We start from the raw sequence: 24,631 nt of genomic DNA, 5'->3' as shown, positions 1-24,631 counted from the left end.
CGAAGAACCAACTTTTAGTTTTGTTAATTTTTTCAATAGTTTCTTTTGTTTCAATTTCATTGATTTCCGCTCTGATTTTAATTATTTCTTGCCTTCTGCTACATTTGCTGTTGTTTTGCTCTTCCTTTTCTAGGGCTTTGAGATGAAGTGTGAGCTCATTTATTTGTTGGTTTTTTCTTTTTTTGAGGAATGACCACCAGGTGATGAATTTTCCTCTTAAAACTGCTTTCATTGTGTCCCATAGATTCCGATATGTTGTGTCTGTATTTTCATTTATCTCTAAGAATTTTTGATTTCCTCCTTTATGTCTTCTGTAACCCATTGATCATTCAGTAACATATTGTTCATTTTCCATGTGATGTAGGATTTTTCCTTCCTTCTTTTATCATTGATTTCCAGTTTCATTCCATTATGATCAGATAAAATGCATGGTATTATCTCCACCCCTTTATATTTACTGAGGGTTGCCCTATGGCATAATATATGGTCTATTTTTGAGAAGGATCCATGTGCTGCTGAGAAAAAAGTATATCCATTTGATGATGGTTGATATATTCTATATATGTCAGTTAAGTCTAGGTTATTGATTGTGATATTGAGTTCTATAGTTTCTTTATTCAACTTTTGTTTGGAGGATCTGTCCAATGGTGAGAGAGGTGTGTTGAAGTCACCCATAATTATTGTGTTGTGGTCTATTTGATTCTTGAACTTGAGGAGAATTTGTTTTATGAATGTCGCAGCACCAACAAATGGGACTTACTTAAACTAAAAAGTTTTTTCTCAGCAAGAGAAACAATAAGAGAGGTAAATAGGGAGCCTACATCCTGGGAAAAAATTTTTACTCCTCACACTTCAGATAGAGCCCTAATATCCAGAGTATACAAAGAACTCAAAAAATTAGACAATAAGATAACAAATAACCCAATCAACAAATGGGCCAAGGACCTGAACAGACACTTCTCAGAGGAGGATATACAATCAATCAACAAGTACATGAAAAAATGCTCTCCATCTCTAGCAGTCAGAGAAATGCAAATCAAAACCACCCTAAGATACCATCTCACTCCAGTAAGATTGGCAGCCACTATGAAGTCAAACAACAACAAGTGCTGGCGAGGATGTGGAGAAAAGGGTACACTTGTACATTGCTGGTGGGACTGCAAATTGGTGCGGCCAATTTGGAAAGCAGTTTGGAGATTCCTGGGAAAGCTGGGAATGGAACCACCATTTGACCCAGCTATTGCCCTTCTCGGACTATTCCCTGAAGACCTTGAAAGAGCATGCTACAGGGATACTGCCACATCGATGTTCATAGCAGCACAATTCACAATAGCTAGACTGTGGAACCAACCCAGATGCCCTTCAATAGATGAATGGATAAAAAAAAAATGTGGCATCTATACACAATGGAGTACTATGCAGCAATAAAAAATGACAAAATCATAGAATTTGCAGGGAAATAGATGGCACTAGAGCAGATTATGCTTAGTGAAGCTAGCCAATCCCTAAAAAATAAATACCAAATGTCTTCTTTGATATAATGAGAGCAACTATGAACAGAGCAGGGAGGAAGAGCAGGAAGAAAAGATTAACATTAAACAGAGACATGAGATGGGAGGGAAAGGGAGAGAAAAGGGAAATTGCATGGAAATGAAGGGAGACCCTCATTGCTATACAAAATTACATATAAGAGGTTGTGAGGGGAATGGGAAAATAAACAAGGAGAGAAATGAATTACAGTAGATGGGGTAGAGAGAGAAGATGGGAGGGGGGATAGTAGGGGATAGGAAAGGTAGCAGAATACAACAATTACTAATAGGGCATTATGTAAAATTGTGGATGTGTAACCGACATGATTCTGCAATCTGTATTTGGGGCAAAATTGGGGGTTCATAACCCACTTCAATCTAATGTATGAAATATGATATGTCAAGAGCTTTGTAATGTTGTGAACAACCAATAAAAAAAAAAGGATTAAAAAAAAAGATTTCTTAGGACAAAGCACTAACCACTGAAGGAAAAGTTGATAAATTACACTTCATCAAAATTAAAAACGTTGCTTATCAAAAGAAAGCATTAAGAAAATGATTAGAAGACAAACAATCCAATTAAAAACTGGGCAAAGATTTAAGCAGACATCTCACTGAAGAAGATATATGAATGGCTAATAAGCAATAAAATGTGCTCAACATCATTAGTCATTAGGGAAATACAACCACAATAAGACACCACTTTGCACCCATTAGAATGGCTATAATCAAAAAGACAGATAATGACGAATGTTAGGTAGGATGGGAAGCATCAGGAACCTCATAAGGGAAATAAAAGCTGCTGCAGTTGCTTTTGGAAACAATTAGGCAGTTTCTTAAAAAGATAAACACAAATTTACCATGTAATCCAGAAATTCTGCCCCTCCCCGGGAGAAATGAAAACAAAGGCCCAAAGACTCATGTTAAAGGGTCCAGAGCAGCACTCCACAGTAGCCAGAAGTGGGAATAACAATGTCCACCAAATGAAGAATGGACAAATAGAATGTCTTCTATCTGCACAGGGAAATATTATTTGGTCATACAAGGAAATGAATGCTGACATGCTGCAACATGGCTGAACCTTGGAAACACTGTGCTCAGTGAAAGAAGCCAGAACAAGGGTTCATCTATTGTAAGAATCCACTGATATGGAATGTTCATAAAAGGCAAACCAACCAAGATCAAAGATTAGTGATGGACTGGGACTGTGAGAGGAAACAGAGATGGCCTGCAAATGGGTGTGTGGAATCCTGAGAGATGGAAGCATCCTAAAATAAGACTGTAGTGATGGCTCACAGCATTGCATATTTATGAATAATCACTCAACTGTGCACTTAAAACTGAGAGTTCAGTTTTTAAACATGGTAATTCTATAATGCAGAAGAGCTGTCCAAGTGGAGGTGTCCAGCAGAGGCCTTAGCTCAGGGCCCCAGGTCAACCCTCTGGGTCAAGACTGGATCCCATCACCTCGGGACCCCACAACCTGGCTTGGTAGATGAGGAGTCCAAGGCTTACACACTCTCATGGAGGAAGTAAGCAGGGAGCAGGGGGCCAAACCAGTTGGTCTGATTCCAGACCTGCATGCTGGCCCTGCCTAATATACCACATCATCCCTGTAACCCACTAGTGAGACCTCTGAGATTTAGGGGACAGGATGAGTGGAAGCCTAGAACCCTGTTCTTCACAAGTAACTTCCAGAAGAGGGGTCTGGAGGTACCCGACTTGGAGCTGCTTCTTGATTGGGGTGGGCTGCTCAGCCAGGCTGCCCGGCCTGTCTTAAGAAGCTTCTGGCAACCTTCCTAGTTTGCCTGGGGTGTGAACACACCCGGTGTGTAAAGCACATACACCCACGTCCATGAGGTGCCCCTATGAGCATGCATCCTCTCCTTGGCCCAAGACCAGCCATCTGGACTTTGCCTCCAAGTTCCCTGCTTTCCTGGCAGCCTGGCCTGGAACAGGAGCCCACAGCTTCATCACAGAGGATGGGGGAAACACGTCACACTCAGAGATATGGGGGGTTCCAATGGGAACCAGCACAGTGGGACACTTCAGTGGACACACCCCAGTTTTAGAAGACGACAACACAGGCTGTGAGGCAGAGCTGGGAAGTTCAGAGGAAGCTGCAGGGAACAGACTTTAGCTCAAAAGAAGCTAAAGCTCCCAAGAGACAGACCTGTGTGATGGTACAGGCACCTCATGGGGCACAGCAGCTGCCAGGGCAGGTGAGGGACAGCGGATACCAGAGGCACACTGAGTTCAGATCCTGCCTTCCACTTCAGGTACATTATTTCACCTCTGAGGGTTCCCATTCCTCACCCATAAAATGGGGGAATAATGGTCCTAATTGTGGGATTGGAACCAATGAGGCAATATGTGGGATGCTCCCCCAAATGCAGCTCAGTAAACAGCCAGTGAGTGCTCTGCATTCATCCTGCAAGACGTGCCGAACCCCAACCTGACAAGACCTAGGCAGAGGAGCACTGTGGTCAGCCTGAGTACTGTGACCTGTCACAGATGGCTCAACACTGTCACTGCACTATCTTTCTCCCTTCCAAGGTCCTCCCTCCCTGTTCTCCAGGACAGGACTCTCAGAGTCTTCCTTAGGGCAGAGGTGGGGGGTCCCATTTCCTTAGGTCTCTTTGGTGCCTCAAGGAGCCTGGTTACCTCACCAGGAGCCCTTTCCCTCTACACCCAGGTGAGGCAGAAACCTTGCTCTGTCTCATCCACAGGTTCTGAGGGCCTGGTCCAGGCCATACTCAGGAACAGATGTTAGACAGAGCAGGGTGAGTGGGTCAATGTGGGTGTCCAGGGGAGGACTGCCATTGGACTGTCATGGTCACTTCTAAGCTAGGGGGACCCCAGCTTCAGTTGCCCTACTCTGTGGGGTACAGACTACTGTGACATGGCTAAGGGGCCAGCAGACTCAAGGATCTTGTGAGTTTCATGAAGGCCCAGTGTGCAGGTAGGGCAGGTTCCCCCCATCTAAAGATAAGGGCAAAAACACTGGTGGTAACTGGCCAAGGTGGTCCCGGCCAAACTGGTAAGTCAGACCTCAAAAATTGACCTCTCTCTCCCACAGGGACCCTGAACAACCGAAGCTGAAAAGCCGCCATTGCTAGGCCACTGAGAGGTCCTGGCTGTGCCTGTACCTGCCCACAGGGCCTGGACGCTGCCACTGCTTGCTAGCGGGAAGGCCCCTGGCTGCCACACTCTGTCAGGACCAGGGGTTCCAGGGCAAACACTTGTTCACTGCCAGGCACTACAGAGCTTCCACTTCAATTAGCGGATAAATGAAGTCATATAGAAATCCCTAATTGGGTACTTGGCTTGAGATACCCTGCAAAGTTTACAGACATGCCAGGAAGAAAAGGAAAATGAGCCACCGTTAAGACAGCCCATTCTCTCCAGCTGGTGTGCACGGTCTCTGGCCACGGATACCTCCTGGATGCAGAAGCCATGAGGGCACAGGGTCCAGGCAGAGGCAGGCTCTCACCTCAGCCATGGGGTATTCAGAACCAGCAACAAAGAAACACAGGGCTCAATCTCAAATGCCCTGGAACTGAGGGCGGGCTAGTCATCTCAGCGGGTCAATTTGGTGAGGCAGCAAGTGATGCAGGAAGGTGACATGGCATTGTGGGGACAGGCTAGCAAGCTGGTACTGGGGTTCCAGAGGAGGTCTCAGGGACACAAGTGAGGCTGCCCCTGCTCTGGAAGAGGAGCCAGAGGAATAGAAGCCCTGAGATCTGATAGGTCCTGAACACACAGTGCCCAGGATGGTGCCCACGTGAGAGGAGGCAGACAGACTGTTTCCACCAGGCCTGACAGGGCAGGGCCTGGACTATGCTGAGGAGACCCACTGAGGCAACCAGACTCTCCCAAGAACATTCTCACTGCCTTGAGGATGGCAAAGCCTGCCCCCTCACCCTTAGCACCTGACCAGGGGCCTGGACTCACCGTCCACTTCAGGAGGGGAAGTCAAGCTCCCGAGAGGCAAGTGCTCAGCAGTTATGTGGTAGGACTTCCATCCACACCTCCCGACCTTGGGCCACCTGCTGCTGCTCAGGCTCAGCTGTTCCCAGGCCAGGGTGCCTTAGCTGGCACGGCTTTTTCTACTAAAAAATTAAAGCAGCTGATCACTGCTCGGGATCCTTAAACCCAAGAAGCCAGATATTGTTTGTGGCCACTGGGAAGAGGGCCCATGAGCCCAGAGTGGCTCACCCTGGACAGGCTACTGAGCACACCCAGACAACAGAGCAGCCACTGCTATCACTATCACTATGTGTCATGCATCACAGGACAACACAATGACCGGCCTCAAAACACAGGCTTCATAATGTCCTCGGGGTCTGGAGCTCAGCCTGGCTTCATGTGGAACTGTGAGAACCAACGCCAGGGGGTGGAGACTGGCCCAAGGCTAAGAGCAAAGCCTGGGCCAATGCTGCCCAATCCCCAAACTTACAAACTCATAGGCCCCAAGGACTTCTGAAGCCAGGCGGCTTCTTCCCAGCTCAAGAAACCCTTGCCATAGAACCAGAATCTAACTTCAATAAGCAAAAAAGCAATTTGTGAAGGTGAATCTGAGTTCAAAGTGTCCAAGTTCCTGGTTGCTGGAGAGAGCAGTGACAGACAGCCTCACCCTCATCCCATAAAGGGAACCCCAGGAAGCTGGCATGTAACAGGGGCAGAGCAGTGTGGGGACACTGCAGTCCCCAGGAGGCTGGCATGCAACGGGCAGAGCAGTGTGGGAGACAAAGCTCCAGAGTCATATACGCGTGGGCCCAGCCTCCAGGGCCTAACCCGAGCCCTTCCTACCCTGGTTCCCCCTGAATGCTCTGAGGCCCTCATGCCACCAACTGGTGGTGCCCAGTCTATAGGAATGCCCAGTGTGCTGGTTAACACTGCGTATCATTTCCACTGGGCCACAGGCACCCAGATATTTGGCTAATCATTATTGTGGGTGTGTCTGAAGGGTGCTTCTGTATGAGCATAACATTTGAATCAGTGGGCCACATACAGCAGATGGCCCTCCAATGGAGTGGGTCTCATCCAATCAGGTGGAAGTCTTGGCAGAACAGAAGGCAGAACCTCCCCAAGTAGCAAGGCAGCCCCTAGCCTGATCCTTTGAGCTGGGACATCAGCTCTTCCTGGTGCCTGCGACTGAATTGTACCCTCAGCTTTCCTGGTCGCAGCTGTCCACACTCCTGCACTTCTCAGGACTTGCCAACTCTACTGCTTGTTGGTGAGCTGACTCTCTGCATGCAGTAAGCACCTCTGTGTGCATGCTTCATGTCCCACTGGTTATTTCCCCTGTGAAACTTGACCCACAATGTGCCCAGTGTGTGCTGTCTGCTAGGTGGCACCATGGTACTGTGAGGAGCATATCCTCAGGGTATGAAAGTCAAAAGAAGGCTGGGATGGATGACCTCATCACGGTGACCAGATAGCCTATGCCTAGGCTTTACGTCAGAATCACCAAGGAGCTGGTTCCTGGTAGATTTAGGAGCTTCCTGCCAGACAGGATGGCACAGACTCCTCTCCTGGCTCCTACTACCTCAACTCTAGACCCTGGATGCAGCAGGAGAGCAATCAAAGAATCTGCCTGTGGAGGGAAGTGGGCAAGTGGTGGGAGCCAACTTTGGAGGCCCAGATGGCAAAGGGCAGCCAGGTAAGCACCTTCCTGCTCATCTGGGGTGCTCTCTGCCTGACCCAGAGGGTGGTCCTGACCCACAAGCCCGTGCCTGGGATGCCTCTGGCGCACAGGCCCGAGACACTGCCTGCTCAGAAGCACCCTGTGGAGATGAAAGTTCATCTACCAAATTCATTTAGAACTTCAGTGTAATCTCATTTAAAAATAAAGCCTCAATGGCTTTTGCTTGAACTTGACAAGAGTAATTCTAAAATTCATTTAGAATAATAGGTAAGAACATTTTTAAGTTAAAAAATTAATGCCTGATCTATTACTAGATAGTAAAACCTTTTAAAATCCTAATTTCTGAAAATAACATATGGATAAATGAAATAAACCCCAAACATCTGAATGCACATTCTATTATGCATAAAAACTTAATAAACATGAGACATCCATTATAAGCCTACGGGGCAAGTAGCGACACGGGGGTGGTCGTTGAGTGACATGGACAAAGATCAACTTAGATGGCGTCACATACCACATACCAAACAACAGGTTCTAAGATTAAATCTTTAAATATTAAAAATAAGCCAAAGGGCCCAGAAGAAAATAGAATTGCCTGTCATATCACTAAAAGTTTAAAAGTAACAGAATAGATGAGACCAAAAAAATTTCAGACTCTAAATTATTTTAAAAAAAACCCAAAAAAACCCAAAGTTAAGTTTCTACATAAACAATATAAAAAAAGGTCAAGACACAGAGGTTACAATGAGACCGTTCTTTTTCTTTTGGGGTAGGGAATGGTCTTGAACTCCTGGGTTCAAACTCCACCTCAGCCTCTGGAGTTTTTAGGACTCCAGGTGCATGTCTAGGCCTCGTGATGAGGCCATTCTGAAGAGAGAAAGTAAAACATTCTTCCTGTGCTTAATGAAGAAAATGCACAAACAAGGTGCCATTTTAATTTATAATTTTTACAAATCATGTGGAAAGATGGCATGTTTTGGTGATCAGGTCTATAAAGCCTAACACAGGGAGAGATGACTGTGATGGCCCAGATCCAGATTTGGAACAGTTCCATCACCTGAAGAGCAACTCTCTGCCCTGGCTGTGGAGCCGGCTAGCAGCCCAGTCCATCCCGTGAGCTTGCACTTTTGCCTTTTCCTCCACTGTGGGGGCCTCTGGCAGGACCATGTCTGGCTCCCCCACAGAGGGTGCCAGCAGTCTGGCCTTCCCTGGGCAGTGTTCCACCACGACATGCCATGATGTGTATCTTCTCACAGCTGGGCTTGTGTGACCAAGGGTGCGGCCCAACTCTGTCCTCCCTGAGAACCTTGGGAAGTGGGAAAGGCTGAGGCTAGCTGAGGAGGGAGCCCGAGAGGTCTGCCTCGCACCACACAGGACCTGGAGCTCGGGTGGGTAGAGCTGGTGGCCGCCATGTTGAACCTCTAACCCATGAGCGCCTCATGACACTCTCCATTTTCACCTCCAGTTGCTGGCTGCAGCGTTTCTAGCTGTCAGCACAGCTCTGTCAAGATTTGCATCTATGGATTATATTTGGGGGGCAGTGAAGAGAAATGGGACTGTTTTTAGCTTTGGTTTCCACGTGGTCATTGCTAGTATATGGTATCACACAACATGTGCATGCACCCACTTAAAGAGGGTGCAGCAAGGCCACGGGACATAATTGGGATTTCTCTTCACTGTGTGTGACTGTCCACAGGGACAGTCGAGGCACCTGTGAAGAGGATGCACCTCACCCCCACTTTCCAGCCTGCCTGCCTCTGTAGGACTCTGGCCGACTGTCATGGATGGTCTGCCAGGGACTTCTGTCCTGGGGGAGCTGCTTCCGGTCTTGCATGATCAGGTCTGAGGCAGATGTGGTCTTCTTTGTGTGAAGGAAGTCCCATTTTTTCCTGTTGAGAGTTTCTGTCACGAATGGGTTTTGGATTTTGACAAATGCTTGTACTGTATCTATTGATCTGATTGTGTGTTTTCTTTTTTAGATTATATCATCTGATGCTTAACACTGAACCAGTCTTGTGTTTTTGGAATAAATAAACTAATTCTTGTGGTTTTTCTCTTTAGTCTTGTCATCGGCTTTGAAATCAGGGTGAGCTCATGCTTCCTTGGGTGTGCTGGGACGCTCTCTCTTCTGTTTTCTTGAAGAGCTGTGGGGGATTGCTATTCACTTTGCGTGTTTGGTAGAATTTGCTGGTGAACCATCTGGACCTGAAGATTTCTTTCTTGGAAGCTTTATGGTCAGGGGTTCAGTCTATCAGATGATATCACACTGTCTTAAATCCTGAAGCTGTGCCCTGAGCCTCGGAGTTGGTTGTCATCTGTCTGATTCTGGCTCTACCTGGCCCAGACATGAAAGCACCTCAAGCCTGGCCTGAGTGGGGCACAGACAGGGTGTCAAGGGCTGACCTTGCTTTCTGGCATGAGAAGCAAGTGACAGAAATCTGTCCTTTTATCTTTCTTCTTCCATCCAGCAGCCAGGCAATCCTGGGCTACAGCTACACAGACGCCTGGAGCCTGGTAGTGGGGGCGAACCCTGCTGCATTTCCTCTCGGCCCGGTGGCTGGCATAGTCGGGGACCACCACATGGCAGGGCAGGGCAAAGCCAGCAGGGTCCTGCAAAGGGAACTCACGGGGGTCCTGAGGACCTCCCTGACCTGAGCATGGGGGTTACACCCAAAACACACACCAAGGGCTCAAGAACTGGACTCTGGGCTAACCCACTGCCCAGGACTCAAACTGGCCCACCCAGACCACAGCATCAGAAGCTCTGAGAAGCATGGCAAAGACCTGTGGGCCGGACTGCCATAAGGAACTGGGCAGAGTGCCCATGACGATCAGCAGAAACCAACGTTCTGTACAGAGTGTAGAAAAACCTGGAATGGCCTCACATGGCATTCAAAATGTCCAGAATACAACTCAGAATTAAGCTGCACATGAGAATCCAGGAAAATACAGACCTGCTGAAAAGAACACGACTATCAGACACAAGTCCAAGACAACAGAGATGCTGGTATCTTTAAAGCATGATTCACAGACGCTTTAGAGGCCCCAGTTTCCATAGTGCCCTGAGAAGCAGCACTGGCTCATGGAAACCACATCCCTGTCTGTACCCCTTTACCTGACAGATTTCACGCTGCTACACTGACATACACCAAACCTACCAGACTTGGCTCTGCAGGGCATGTTTCCCACCTTCGACTTCTGATCTGTGAATGTCACTGTGCTTTTACTGTCTAAAAATCCCACCTGTTACATGGAGGGAAACTGTCAGAGTGAATGTAGATTATTCACAGAAACCTTAGGGGCCACAGGAAAGCAGACACTGCTGCTTGTTAAAGGCCTAAAAGACTGCTGGCCAGGACCTCCACCCCCAGCACAGAAGCCTTGCTGCTCTACTGGAGGGACCTGCAGCACGGGGGTGCAGGGACTGGGGCTGAGAGCACAGCAGCAGCCATGGAATGGGCAAGAAGCCATGCAGGGCCACGATGGTAAAGTCCCACATCCTACTTCCTGCTTCCAACCTGCACTGTATACATACCTTTATGTATAAGCAGACTGAGGCCTGGGAGGTGGCGGCCCTGCCCCAGGGACTCAGGGACTGTGACTTAGGACAGGCCCACACTAAATGGGAGCAGTGCACTGATGTCTGGCATTGACAGGTTGGCATCTCACCCTTCCGTGCCACCATAGCTGAGGTGGGCTGCACTGCCAGGGTGTGGGAGCGGGAAGAGGGCAGTCAGTCTGCAGAGTCAGCAGCCTAGGTGTGAACGAGACAGAGGCACTGCCCTCTGTCTCAGCCCCAGGTGGGGAGCACTGAGGTGCAGCCCCAAACCAAGCCCCCGGATGTCCTCCTTCCCAGGGCTGAGGCAGGGGAGCTCAGTGCAGCCTGCCCCCCTAGTCTCCTCCCCAGAGACATCCCTGGGATCCGCTGTGCCCACACAGTCAGGCAGTGGCAAAACTGATCACCTTCAAAGTGCCACCCTGACAGGACTAGATTGTTTTAATATTGATGCACTACCTGATTAAACTGCGATTAATAATCTCTCTGGCAAAGTCTGGGTGCAGCAGGGGCCATGCAGGCAGCCAGAAGGCAGCGTGGGGAGGCTGGGGCCCAGATTTCTGCCAGCAGGGTTGTGCTCTTGGTGTGAGGTCGGAGAAGCCAGGCAGTTACCCCAGGGCCCCGAGGGCAGAGGCCATCTTGTTTGTTTCTGACCTCTCTGGCCCCCAGAGCCAGGGCTCAGGCCAGAGAACAAGAGTCCTCAGAAACTCATGGTAAACATAAAATGGAGGCCAAAAGAGGGTGCACTGCCTGAGAGAGAAGCCAGCGTGGCCTCCAATGCCCACCTCACCCACCTACTCTTTCTGGCCTCTCTTCCAGAACTGGCAGGCTGTCTATGATCTAGGTCTCTTGGTGGTGTCAGCTCTGCTGTCCACCAACCTGCAAGCCTGTGCCCTGAAGCCCAATCACCAGAGGCTGGGAGCCTGGGAGGGACCCTGCCAACAACTCAAAGCCTGGAGAGGCGGAACTGAACAGCTTCCATGGAGGACAGTGACCCGTCCAGCAATGGAGAAGCCACAGCTGTCTGCCTGCCTGCTGCCTGGGAGCTACAACAAGGTGCTTGATGCCCTAACAAGTTGGCAGGGGAGGTGGGCACATCCGCAGAAAGAGTGTACCCTCAGCTGAGCTAGACTACTGGGCCTTGGCCTGCAACTTCATCTGTTTATGTCTTGGTTTCCTCATCTGTGCTCAGAAACAGGTTGGGGGGTGCAGAGTGGCCACAAAGAAATTCTGAGGAATTCTGCTAGGAGCCAGGGAGATAGGCAGGAGGCTGCCAGGACCATGGTCCTCCTCTGTCAATGACACATCCTCCCCTTTCCAGGTGTGAGCTCACGAACAGCACGAGGAGCAGACCTTCCCCCAAATGGCAGCCTCACTCCTCCAAACACATCCCCCAGACCTCATCCCAGCTGTTCCCCTGCTAGGCAATGGGGGCTCTTCCCCCACAAGAAAGGCCTCCAAGAAGGGGGCCTAGGGTGACCCGACTCTTCCCACCTGCCCACTGGACAGTGGTGCCCAGTCACCTTGCCTGTCCCCGTGGCATCCTCAGAGGCTGCTGGGCTTCTGCTGAGCCTCTGTCACTAAGCTTCTACAACTTGCCATCAGCCTTATTCTCGTCAACTTTACACTTATTTTCATGTACAACTTCAGAGCTCAGTAATGCAAAGAGACTTGTCAGGGAGCAGCCACCCCCACACCTTGCCGCCTGCCCTTTCCCTGGGACCCTGGCTTTCGCTTCGTCTTTTAGTACCTCCACCTTGGTACTAAACATTTCTCCAACCTCTGACAGCACGTTTCCATGGTGTGTTCTGGATCTGACACACTGGTGTCACCTACTGCCTTCTGGTGAGCCAGGAAGATGCCCTGTGAACTCCCTCCTACTTCCTGGATTCTGTACCTTTTTTCTTGGTTTACTCCCTCATTTTATTGGAGCACATCCTAGACTAACTTTCTAAGAAAGGATACAGGAAAGGTAAATTTTAAAACACCATGACCATCTGAAAATAACAGTGGGCATGGCATGGGTCCTAAGCTCCAAGTCACTTCCATTAAAAATGTAAGGACACTGCTTGTGCCTCCTACTTTCTTATGCTGTTGCTGAGGAGTGTTAGGTCATTTTGGTCCCTGGCCCTTAGAGAAGGGATGTCTTGTTTTCCTTTGGAATCTCCCAGGGTCTCCTCTGTCCACAAGGCTCTGGAGTGCCATCAGGATGTGCTCAGGAGGACCTGCCCTCACCTGTGCAAAGGACCTTCTGCACATCTTCCATGGGGGTTCGCTCCCTGCCTGCTGGGAACCCACCCTCAGAGCTCCAGGTACACCCTCTTGCACCCCGGGTTCCTTCTATGCACTGCAGGGCTGGTCCTCTCCACGTCTCACCTCTATTTTCTTTTCTTCATCTGTCTTTTTGTGCAATTTTCTGATAAGCCTGCTCAACTTCATCTTAAAAATGTTCAATTAAAACTTCCATTTGACTCTGGACACTTTTACACGCCCAGAGCTTGTTCTCTCTCTGAATTGCTTGAAGGCACCTGTACTCATGGTGCTACTGAAAAGTCTTTCTCACTGGTCAGGTTCAAGATGCCTCTTTTGGGTTCTCTTCTGCTCTGGAGGCCCTTTCCCCCAGTGGGCACTTTGTACATGTTGCTCTATAGTTTGCACATTTAGGCGTGTTTTCTTTTTCTTTTTCTTTTTTTTCTTTTGCCTTCCAGAGTTCTGAAAATCCTTGGCTATCCTCCAACCCCTGGCTATCCTTTATCATCAGGAGATGTGTCATGGGGCACCCAAGGACCTCTGAGCAGGAGAGGAAAGCCTGTCCTCTGTGGACCGCACCATGGAGATCGCTGTCCCCTGGGACCTCCAGTCAGCACCCTCCCAGGCTGGTCAACATCTCCCAGGAAGAGTTCTCACTGGGGCTGTAGGGTCACCTTAGGACTTACCTGCAGCTGTCCACCTCAACTTCTGTGTTCTCTCTGGGCCTCCTGTCCTGACTGGGCCTCTACAGGGCCCTCTCCCTGCCATCTATGTGGCATGGATGGTGTGTGAGCAGAGCACAGGGTCCATCTCAGGGCTTCTGAATTAGTCTGAGATGGGGCCTAAGAATCTGCATTTCTCAAGTTCCAGGTAGGGCTGCACCAGCCTGAGGCCCTCACTTCAGGAAGCACTGTTGCAAGAGAATAAGTAGCTGGGTTTTTAGTTTTTTGTTTGTTTGTTTGTTTGTTTTTTAATCTTTCCTGGGGGAGAGGCTACTGCCCACGAATAGAGTGAGGGAAAGACCTGGGACAATCTCTTAATTAAATTCTCAACCAAGTATCTTAGGTCTCCTCATCTTAGCCAGGCACCTCCCCAGGGCCATCTGCTGCTATTCCTTCCTGGGCCCTCTGGGGAGTCTCGTGGCTTGAGCAGACTGGCTCTTTGGCCACACACTGGTTTAGAACCCTCTTTCCTGAGCACTCAGTCATCAAGGGCTAAGCTCTTCTTAACAGATTTGAAAGTTTGCTGCTGCATCGTCTCTGTGGGTGTAAATCTTACAGCAAGCAAAACAAAAACCAACCTGTCTCACTGTGAGTTCAGGAGCCTGGGAGGTGCAGCACACGGGCAAGTCCAGTGAGCCACCTGGGCTTAGATGCCCCACCCCATGCCACAGGCCTCCTTCCTGCCCTCACCTTTAGCCACACTCTTGACAGGCTGCCCATGTCTGACCTGAGTCCCTCATCCTCCAGCTTCCAGGCAACCTTGGACTTGCCCTTCTTCTTGAAGGGAAGCTCTGGGTGTCTCTCAGTTCCCTAAGTGTCACAAAATCTATCTGCTGTGGCCTCTAACATTCACCACAGCCAGACTCCCTGCACTGAGTGCCCAAGACCAGCACAGCCTGGTCCACAGGAGGAGCTCAGCACATATGACCAGAAAAATGAATTGGCAGTCAATGGGCAAATGCTCAAGGGACACCAGGTGATGCTGAGGGTCTCTCCCAAGAATTCTTTCGCAAGGAAGAGGTCTACCTGTGATGTTCTGAGTCTGCATTCTTTGCTCTAAAATCTGCCATGGACACATAGATGGCACAAGGCAGGAGATTCCAGGCTGGAAGGAGTACAAGGATGACACTGTCACACCACAGCATGGCAGAAGAAGCCTGCATGGTGGGAGGGCTGGGAAGATGCCCAGAGCTGCCACCAGCTTGCCAGGTGGTCCCATGAGAGGTTTTCTCTTTCCTTGGCCTATTTCCTACCTGGGTTCTGCTGGAGGCCTGGCCAGTGGCCACAAAGCCCGCCCTCAGGTCAGCAGGAGACCTCCCATTCACAGCATGCTCTGCCCCAAGCTGGGTCTGCCCCAGACTCCCCAGGCCAGCTCATAGGCAGGCTGGTGACTGGGCAGGGGCATCTACTCCAGGAGAGTCCCTCCTGGCTGCTTTCCCGTAGCCTTAGCAGTGATGCCAAGAAGAACGAAAGAGCACTGGTGGAGAGAATTCAGAAGCGTGAGGATTAGGAAGCACTTCAGGGACTGGCTGTCCCCACGGCACACTGTGCCATTCCTTTGCTCTGCTCCACCCCGGAAAGGGAGTGGCCCAGGAACTGCCAGGGATGGGTTCCTGGTCTGGTTCTGGCAAATTTCTCAGGGTGTCTGGATGCCTTAGTCTACAGAAAGTAGGACAGGACCTAATAAAGGTCAATGTGAGTTCATGCAGAGACCCCAAATGTTAATTCTAAACCCCCGAGATGGGAGAGACGGGGTGAGGTATGGCGGGGGAATGTGTGTGTGAGTATGCACTGCCCACATATGCTGGACGCCAGGTCACAGGGAACCATATAAACAGCTGCCATCCTCTAAGACGCTGAGAGATGGCGAGTCCCACTACCTCCCATACTGCTCGGAGCCCAAGCCCACAGGAAGTGGTATAAGAAAGGCCCTATCACACAGGGGGCGCTGGCAACCTGAACGCCAGGGCAGGTTCCAAGACTCGGGGTGCCCCAAGACCACCACGTGCTAAGGATAGTTATAAGAACCTTGTAACAAGACCAGGGACAATAAAATACAGCTGGTGAACAGTGACTGAGTGCCAGCCATGTGCCAGGCACTCTGCAGTGCCAGCGTGGTCTGTCTCACAGCTGAGACACAGAAGCTGCGGGAAGTCCCAATGCTAGGAATGGCACAGTTGTCACTCCATCTCAGGCCTGGCTGCCCCTAAGCCTTGCTGGGCAGGAGACTTCCTGTGTCCTAGGGCTTCCTCCATCACTCGCAGACTGGAGGTCTTGGTCCCTGGGTAGGAGCACACAGCAGGAGGAAGACGACACAGGAATGAGGAGGAGGACGAGGCCAACTGCCCTGATGCTTCAGACTGGCTTGGCGCTGCAGGAAGGGGCCCAGCAGGCCAATAACCTCTCTCCCACTCCAGGACTCTCAAGGGGAGTGTTAAGCGCCTCCACAGCATGAGATGACACACACAGAGAGGAAGCAAAGGGCCTCACAGGGTGACAAGCAGCCTGAGCAAACGTGAGATGCAAGTGTCAACAAAACAGCAGCCTCCAGAATCCAGCCCCTAGCCCAGCAGACACCCCTGCAAGTGCCCCCAAGAGTGGAGCCATCAGATGCCCAAGCGGAGGAGTAGAAGGGTCACACTCCTCCCGGGTCACTCTGAGGCCCTGCTCAGGCAATACCAAGCACTCTCCAATGCAGACAGTGCACAGGGCACCTCAGCCCCCAGAGCCTCTGCGAGCACCCTCCATGCAGATGTGTACATTTCTCTGCAGCTGCAGAGTGGACACAGCCAACGCAGGACTTGGGGACCGCAATGCTCTCCAAGGCCATGAAGAGACTCAGCATTGGAGGTGACGAGCACAGGCTCCAAGGGTTGTTTGGTTTCCAGGCGGGAGAGGGTGGTGAGAGGCACTGACTTGGAGCTGCCCTCGTTCCTCCCTGGTGTCGCAGGCCCTTGCAGCAAGGGCCCCTCGGCTCTTTGAAGTGTACTTAGACCCATGAAAGATGGCCCCTGTTCTCACAGAGAATTGGATTTACTCATGATTAATGGGGCACACACAAACTGATAAATGATATTAATTTGTTCCAGGGGTCTGAGAAGATCTCCACTGCTTACCTCTCTAGTGCTGCCTGCAGATGTGGATGACTAATCCTGTTTGTACAGCCCTGCAGGAAAGTCTCTACGGACCATGGGGGTCCTCATGCTCTGTCCCCAAGGCCCGGCTGCCCAGGGCTACAGCCACGCTGCCCCCATGTGACACTGAGGTGAACCTGCCCACTGGATGCCAGGGGCTGCGCAATGGCCTTACCTGCCACCTCCTTCGATGAAGGCAGGCTGCTGCTGGCCTCCAGGTCAGCGGGGATGGGGCCCCCTCTCTCCAGAGCACGCACGAGCCCCCGAAGACGCTCACACTCCTCCTCCAGCTGGTCCCGGTCTTCACGCAGACGCTGCTTGGCCGCGCTGGTGGGGTTCATGCTCATGTGCAGCACTTTGGTTCTGCTCTGGTCGTAGTCACCCTGGGGGACCAAGCACAGCACAGGATCACCTCGGTGTGGGTCAGACCATGAGGCTTTGAGGATGCAAACAGAAGAGACAAGAGGCTCATAAATACTGAGTGTGAGGATCAAGAAATTGTCAGGAGCTGAGCACAATGAGGCTGCCAGGGAGCCACACAGCAGGCCCGAGTCTCAGGGCTATAGGGCTGCTGAGTGGTACAGACAAGGCCCTTCCCCTCTCTGAGTTTTCCTGTTTCACCAATAAGAGATCATGTTGTCACTTGCCTTGAAGAGTTACTGAATTAAGGAGAGAAAATAAACCAGCTGGCCCATCCCTTGGGACACTGCAGGTCCTCACCACACATGTGTCTCTGCCAAGGCTTCTTAAATCCAATCTAAGAACAACTCATGACACAAATACTTGAATGATTGGGCTTTTACTACCCCCATACGGTGCCTCTCCCTACCCACAGTGATAAAATAAAACTAAATACTTCTATGATTTGGAATGATTTTAGACTTATGGAGAGCCAGTACAGAGTGTCACTGCTGAGCACATGCCAGTTGCTAACCTCTTCCAGGAACACAGTCTACCTGCCAGACCAGCACCAGCCAGGCAATCCCCAAGGAGAAGATAAGGTCCGAGCCCAGCAGGCTCCACCACACCTCACAGTCTTCAATCACTGAGACCTCGCAGTACCACAGCAAGGTCAGCGCAAGCCACATGACCCTGACCTCACCACCCAGACACCAATTCCAGAGGGACTGAAAATCTTGTTACAAGGTAAAGTTTTAAAGAAAACATAAAAGAACACCTTCACAAATACGGAGTGGCAAATTGGTAAATAAGGTTCAAGAGGTGCCTCTTTAACAGGAAGGGAGGAGCAAGCCTAGACTCAGGGTGCTAAGAACTCCTATTAATCAAGGTCCAAGTTACCAGAAACACACACCCGACTGAGGACTCAAACCCTGAATACACGAAGAACTCAAGAGTGAATGAGAAATGTCAGGGACTCCACTTGAAAATAGGCGAAAACCAGACAGATGCAGGCACCCCAAGGGCTATGAGCACATGGAGAGGGGCTCACACAGGTCACAAGGGGATCAAAAACTGAGGCCAGTGAGATGCCCACATCCACGTCGCACACACAGAGGGCTGCCCTCCTGGTGGGGGGCAGAGCAGCCAAGCAGTGTGTGAGACAGCAGCGTGAGTGGGCACAACTTTCTATAACAACATGTGGCAAATCCTCTGAAGAGACCCATCTTGCTGCCTAGGAAGACCAGGAGACAGCCATGCTGCCTCTGCTGGACCAGGATGGACCTCTGTGGGTCTGAGGTGACTCAGGAAGTCATGGTCAGAAGCTGTGCTCTCAGGCCATCATGTCCCTGGGCTGTCCTGCTCCCAGTGAGAACTGCCACCCAGGTGAGGAAGCCCTGTAACCTGCCCCAGGGAAGTCCTTGGGGACAGGGACAACACTAGCAGGGCAGGCATATGGCTCAGGGACATGCTCCACCTGACAAGCATCATGCTGCTAGGCCACAGAGCCCATCCCTCAGAGTCACATTCCACCCTGCTCCATTGGTGAGGGACACTGGGCCCACAGAGGGAGACTGTGCTTGTTTCCTCCCGGCTCCCCCACACAGGGACTTCCCTTTCTCCCTACCCTTGTGCCTCCTGCCCACAAGTCCCTCTTTCCTCTAAGGAGCAGGGAAAACGGCTTCCATTGTTCAGAGCAGCAAATGCTCTGGGTGGGGAAAGAAGCTGGGGGAGAGGTCAGGCAGGCCGAGCATGGGGATCTTCTGGCTTTCCAGGAGCTCAAGCTGTGTGGGGCACTGTCCCTCCATTGAAGGACGGTGTGGATAAGACTGGACAGTGCCCCTCAAGCATGTCACCAGGGGCCCATACCTGCCAGTTCTTGGCTAGCCTCCCAGAACCCCACAAGATGTGACTCCTAAGAAGAGCAGGGAGCTGGGAAAGGCCCAGCAAGATCCCACCCTGGACACCACCCCTTGGAACTAAAAGATCCTGCCGCCACCTCAGACAGCAAACTGCTGGCCCTCAAGTCCTTCTGCAGAAGAGGCCAGTGGAGACAGAAATGAAGACACGGGCCAGAGACTCATGGGCACCTCAGTGGCGGCAGAAGCCATTGCAGAGAGCAAGCTGGGTTTGCAAACAAGGCTCCTGCCTACCTCCAGAGCCTCCCTCAGTGCAGGAGGACAGGCCGGGCCTCCATCAGTGCATGGAAGAAAGGAGGGAGGAGGAGTGGCATGAGGCCAGGGCAGGAGAGGATTTGCATGTCTCTTTATGGGTTTTCTGAGAAACTTGTAAAACCCCAAAAGATAAAGAGACCCCTGGAACTTCAGCTGAATCACACATGTCAGGGTTGAAAGGATTATTTCATCCAATTTCAACAGTCTGGGGAGATAACCAAGCGTATGAAATTCTACCGCCCAAGCCGCCCGGGAGAGCCTCTGACAGCAGCCGCTGGGGCCTGTCTTGTGGAGTGTGCGCAGCTGGACACAGGTCGGTTTCCCTCAGCACAGAGCTCAGGAAGCCAGGAAGACGAGAGAACCAGGCCCAGTGTTCCCCGTGCAGTCAGAGGGTACACCTGGGCCTCATCTGCAGGTCACCTTCTCTGCCCTACACACCCAACTCTGGCTATGACGAGCAAGCAGTTCGTGGACAGACACATGAGCAAACATGGCTACATGTCAACACTGTGTCACAGAAACCCAAACCAGAATTCCATATGATTTTCACATGTTCCAAAACATTCTTTTGATCTTTCTTTGCAAATGTTTATAAACCTAAAAACAATTCTTAGTTTATGGGCTGGGCAAAGCAGACTGGCTGGTCATGTCAAGCTGCCCCCTGGGTGAGGATGAGACGTGTGGCCTTCACATGTCCCTTTCCTGACTCACAAATGTTCCTATCCCCCAGGGCAGCAACACATGACCCCTTGGGGCCTGGGCTGGGACCATGGCTTCCTCTTCCTCCTCTTCCCTAGAATGCAACACAACTGACCTCCTGGGAGAGAAGCCTCAAGTCGTGGTGAGGTAGAAGCACAGGTACATCCTGGAGGCCACCAGCATGACCCTGGACAGGACTGTATCTGCAAGGCCTCAGCATCCTCCCATAGCTGTGAGAGATGCAGGTGGAGGTCAGGAAGCATATGACGTACCTAAGGCTGGCCCTTCTTCCCAGCAGGCCTGTGAACATCAAGGCCCCTGGGCGGAACGCTGTTGTGGAAAAACCCAACACCACATGGCAGGCACAGGAGCTATCAGCTCCTGTTTGGTTTGTACAAAGCCACTGAGACGCAAACTTCTGATGATCAGTCCATCTGCAGAGATTATGTTTTCCTCGAAAGGACCCAGGGTCCCCTCTGTGCATCGGGGAACTTAAAGGTCAAAAATAAGATCCAAGCCGGACATGGTGGTCCATGCCTACAATCCCAGGGGCTTGGGAGGCTGAGGTGGGAGGATGGAAAGTTCAAAGCCAGCCTCAGGAACTTAGCAAGGCCCTTAGCAACTTAGTGAGACTCTGTCTCAAAATAAAAATAAAAAGGGCTGGAGATGTGGCTCAGCAATTAAGTATCCCTGGGTTCAATTCCTGGTCCTGCCCACTCCCACCCTCGCAAAAAAGGGTTCAACTAACTAAACTAACTCAAAACAGAAGAGAACAAATAGAAATTCTTAAAAGTCTGATGAATTGGAGAAAAAATGATGATTCCTATGAAATCTATACACATCCAAAGCAAAGTACTGGAGGGCCACCAGACACCAGGGCACATGTGTGACCAGGCTGCCCACATCTGACATGACAGTGTCTTCAGGCCCAGCGATGAAGGTATAAAAGCTTCCCTCTTGTCTCTGGTACTCCCTGCCCCTCTTGGGGTGTGATGACCAGCCCAACCAAAGAGTGTGGCTAGGTGCTAAGCTGGGCCGGCTGGGAAAAGGGGTTTGGTTTGTACAAAGCCACCATGTCCAGGATGAGACCAAACTTCTAAACCTGTCCTCATTAGCACCTAGTACTTGCCCCATCTTACTGCCCACAGAGATGCAGCACATGGATGGACGAGCCTGGCAAGCAGGGCAGAAATGGTAACAGGTGGTCAGAAGGCTCTGCAGCCTGCCTCCACCTAGGGCAGGGAGGCACAGTGTCACTGAACCCTAGTCTGGAGTCTGTGGCAGGAGCTGGGAGAGCCAGGGGCTGCACTGCTGGCCACGGCCTAGAGCAAACCTCCTCCTCTGCACCTGGGCAATGTGGGTATCCTGCTCTCAAAAAAGGCCGAGGGCTGAAGAAACTAGAGACACTGAGTGCCCTGTGGACTCCGAGGTCATAAACATGTTAACTATTTCTATAAACTAAATTGACTTTCCATGACGCCTAGAGATGGCAGAGTCCCGTGGAGGCAACACGAGGAGGGATGGGAATCTGGACAGGAGAGGCAGGGATGGCTAATGCCTTACTCCCTGCTGCCACATATAATGATACCACCATGCCCTGGCACTAGGGGTTACAGTGAGGCTCCTCGTCAGGCATGTTGCTAAGGGGATGGTGTTTGTAAGAGGCATCTGCCACCCAGAATCTTCCACACTGTCTGCAGAACACTATGTCCTGAAATGTCCTGGCCAGACAGGGGCTTCCCAACAGGAACCATGGGGAGTGTGAGGTGATTGGTGCAGGATGTGAGGAAGGAGCAGGTGAACACAGCTAATGCAGTACACTTTCTGGGTGCCCAATGGGAAACCCTGGGGTGTCTTAAGGACCATGTGACCCCCATTTCCCCCTACACGTGGCCTAGTCGGCACAGTGTGACCGGCCAGGGTACAACCTGGGTAGTGAGGGTGGGGCTCAGGGTCTAGGTCTATGCTCCTCTGCAGCCTCCTTCCTAAGCCATCACCCTCCCCAGAAGGGGAGGCCCTATTTCTCCCTGGGAGAGGAAGGAGACAGTCAGCCACCTGAGACCCTCCTACTGAAGGGAGCTGCCAGGTACAGGACTTCACCCTACACTGTAGACCAGGGAAGTGACACAACACTGCAGTGCCCGCCTGTGACAGCACCCAACAAAGACCTACTGCACAGAACCATTGACAGGGACAGCTACCACTCCTCCACTGCCCCCAAACAATGACAACAGTGACAGCTACCGCACCTCCACTTGCACCTTAAGACAGTCACATCATCTTAGACATTTACTCTATTAGCTGTCTCCCACCAGGAGGTCAGCCCACAGGGACAGGGACTACATCTGGCTCACTGCTGCTTTGCCAGTACTGAGAACAGTACCTGCCACATGGTGTCCAATATGAGTTTGCTGAATGAATGGATGACAGGCATAACATCTCCTGGACCGAGATAGTCCTATGGGCTGAGAAATCAGACACCAATTGGTGAGGATAACGTGTGAAATAAAATCTGATGGGTCCTGAGAAAGAGTTCCAGCCACTCTTCCTTGATAACCAGCCACAGTCCCTCCATAGCTCTTCTATCACTTGCCTGGTCTTGTGGGGGGGGCAGTGCAGTGCCGCTGCTGCTGTGTGTGGGCAAGGGGTGCAGTGCAGGTGGCGCTGCCTGTCCCCCATGGTGCACACTCTGGGGTCAGACCCAAGCAGGCCCCGTGCCCGGTGCTGAGTTCCCAGGAGGGCTTCTGAGCTTAGTATGGGATGTGTAGCCAGGCAGTGGAGACAAAGGGGCTAAAGGGCAGGAGGGGAGCCCTGTAAGTGTCATCGATTATCAAGGCCTGCACAGCTATACAATCCTCCCACAGAAAGATCACATCACCAGCCGGGCTTGGTGGTGCACGCCTGTAATCCTGAGGCTTGGGAGGTGGAGGCAGGAGGCTTGAGAGTTCAAAGCCAGCCTCAGCAAAAGCAATGCCCTAAGCAACTCAGTAATACCCTGACTCTAATAAAATACAAAATAAGGAATAAGGCAGGGGATGTGGCTCAGTGGTCGAGTGCCCCTGAGTTCAATCCCTGGTACCCCAAAAAAAAAAAAAAAAAAAAAAAACACCCAAAAAACCAAGAAAGATAGATCACACCACCCAATCCACCCAGGTCTCTGCTCCAAGAAAGAACCAGCCAGTAGCTGCACCGCAGACAGGGAGGCTGGATAGAGGTCAGGTGGACTGGATGGCCTCCACAGCCAAGGGTGCTGGGTCACTGCCCTCCAAAATGTATCCACCATCTGGCCATCAGACATCACCCCAGGATAGCCCACCTCTGGCCCTCTGGGCAGGCTCCTCTTGCTCCTTGCTGGGGCTCGGGACGGCATGCTCAGAGCGGGCTGAGCAGCTGTGTGCTTCCCTACGCTACATGGAGGCAAAGAGACCACCCCACCCAGGATCATGAGTGCGAGGCCCATTCCTCAGTCCATCGCTCTCGTCACAGAGAAGGGAAAACCCAGCTCCATCTCCAGTCCCGCCCCCACGCCGGGCACCATCTTGCCCATAGCAGGCCTCGGGGTGTTTGCGCCAACATGAAGGAATGCCACGCGGGGGGCTGGCGCTGCGTGGAATGAGCAGATGGGAGCGGGTGGACGGCTTTGCTGAGATCGCTGCTAGACGACAGTGCTGAAGAAGAAAGGGGGAAATGGCTGTAATCTTCCGCTAAAATTTGTCGCCTTGTTTGATTCACAGCTGAGAAAACTGTTGAGACACTGACAAGAATCTCAAAAGGAAAGTTTGGAACCTTCCTTTGATGCGATGGTGCAATTATTGACTAAACAAAAACATTTCGCTTGCTGAGTGAGCGGGCTGACGGCTTCTGCGGGCGGTGGTAGCTAAACAGGAGCAGCCAGTCAGCAGAGGGGAAGCCACTCCCTGGCATGTGGATCCAGGTCCAGCTTTCCCCAAGCCAGGCCTGTGGACTGTGCTCCCGAGAAGAATCTGCTCAGGGGCTCAGGGAGCATGGGCCTCACGTCCCCGGAGACACTAAGCTAGGGGGTGTTAAGGGGCACAGTGCAGATTCCCTGGGGGCCGGTGCCCTGGGACAGCCTGAGGCTCCACCCCTGGCCTGTCTATTTCGGGGACTTCTTTCTCAAGTCCATGTAAACTCAGATGAACAGCCACTGCCCCGGGTGGGATCAGCATCAGCTTCATTTCTGCTCCTAATGTAAGTTCTGCCCCTAATGTGCAGGCCCCCATCTTCAGGGCCTCAGTTTCCCTCTGTGAAACTGTGAGAGGGAATTGGAACTTTAAGGACCTTCTTTTTTAAGTACAAAACCTCCCTGAGTGCCTGCACGCTGAGGCGCTCCTGCATCCCAGCCAGGCAGGCGGCTGCCCCAGGGCCCAGCTGCCCCTGGGAAGGTCTCGGGCAGCAGGCAGGGAGGGAGGGCCGCCTGCCACCCTGTACCTGACTCGCATACTAAGAGACCCTGCTGGGAAGAGGCAGCAACGCAAGGAGAATTAAAAAGCACAG

The 24,631-nt window shown here is 51.4% G+C and overlaps 1 protein-coding gene across 2 annotated transcripts in view; it reads right to left on the bottom strand.

Annotated features, from left to right (window-relative positions):
• The window catches only part of MAD1L1 (mitotic arrest deficient 1 like 1), a 356,498-nt gene that overhangs the window by 83,288 nt on the left and 248,579 nt on the right, over positions 1-24,631 (bottom strand). For both annotated transcript variants that reach the window (XM_081297224.1, XM_081297225.1), the window contains exon 16: positions 17,020-17,227. In XM_081297224.1, coding sequence (XP_081153350.1) covers positions 17,020-17,227 — 208 coding nt within the window. The remainder of the gene's footprint in view (positions 1-17,019; positions 17,228-24,631) is intronic.

This window comes from Spermophilus citellus (genome assembly GCF_964194105.1).
Source record: "Spermophilus citellus genome assembly, chromosome: 6".
NCBI classification, from domain to species: domain Eukaryota; kingdom Metazoa; phylum Chordata; class Mammalia; order Rodentia; family Sciuridae; genus Spermophilus; species Spermophilus citellus.
Note: the sequence above shows the minus strand (reverse complement) of the source record. Positions and strands in the feature narration are given on the sequence as shown.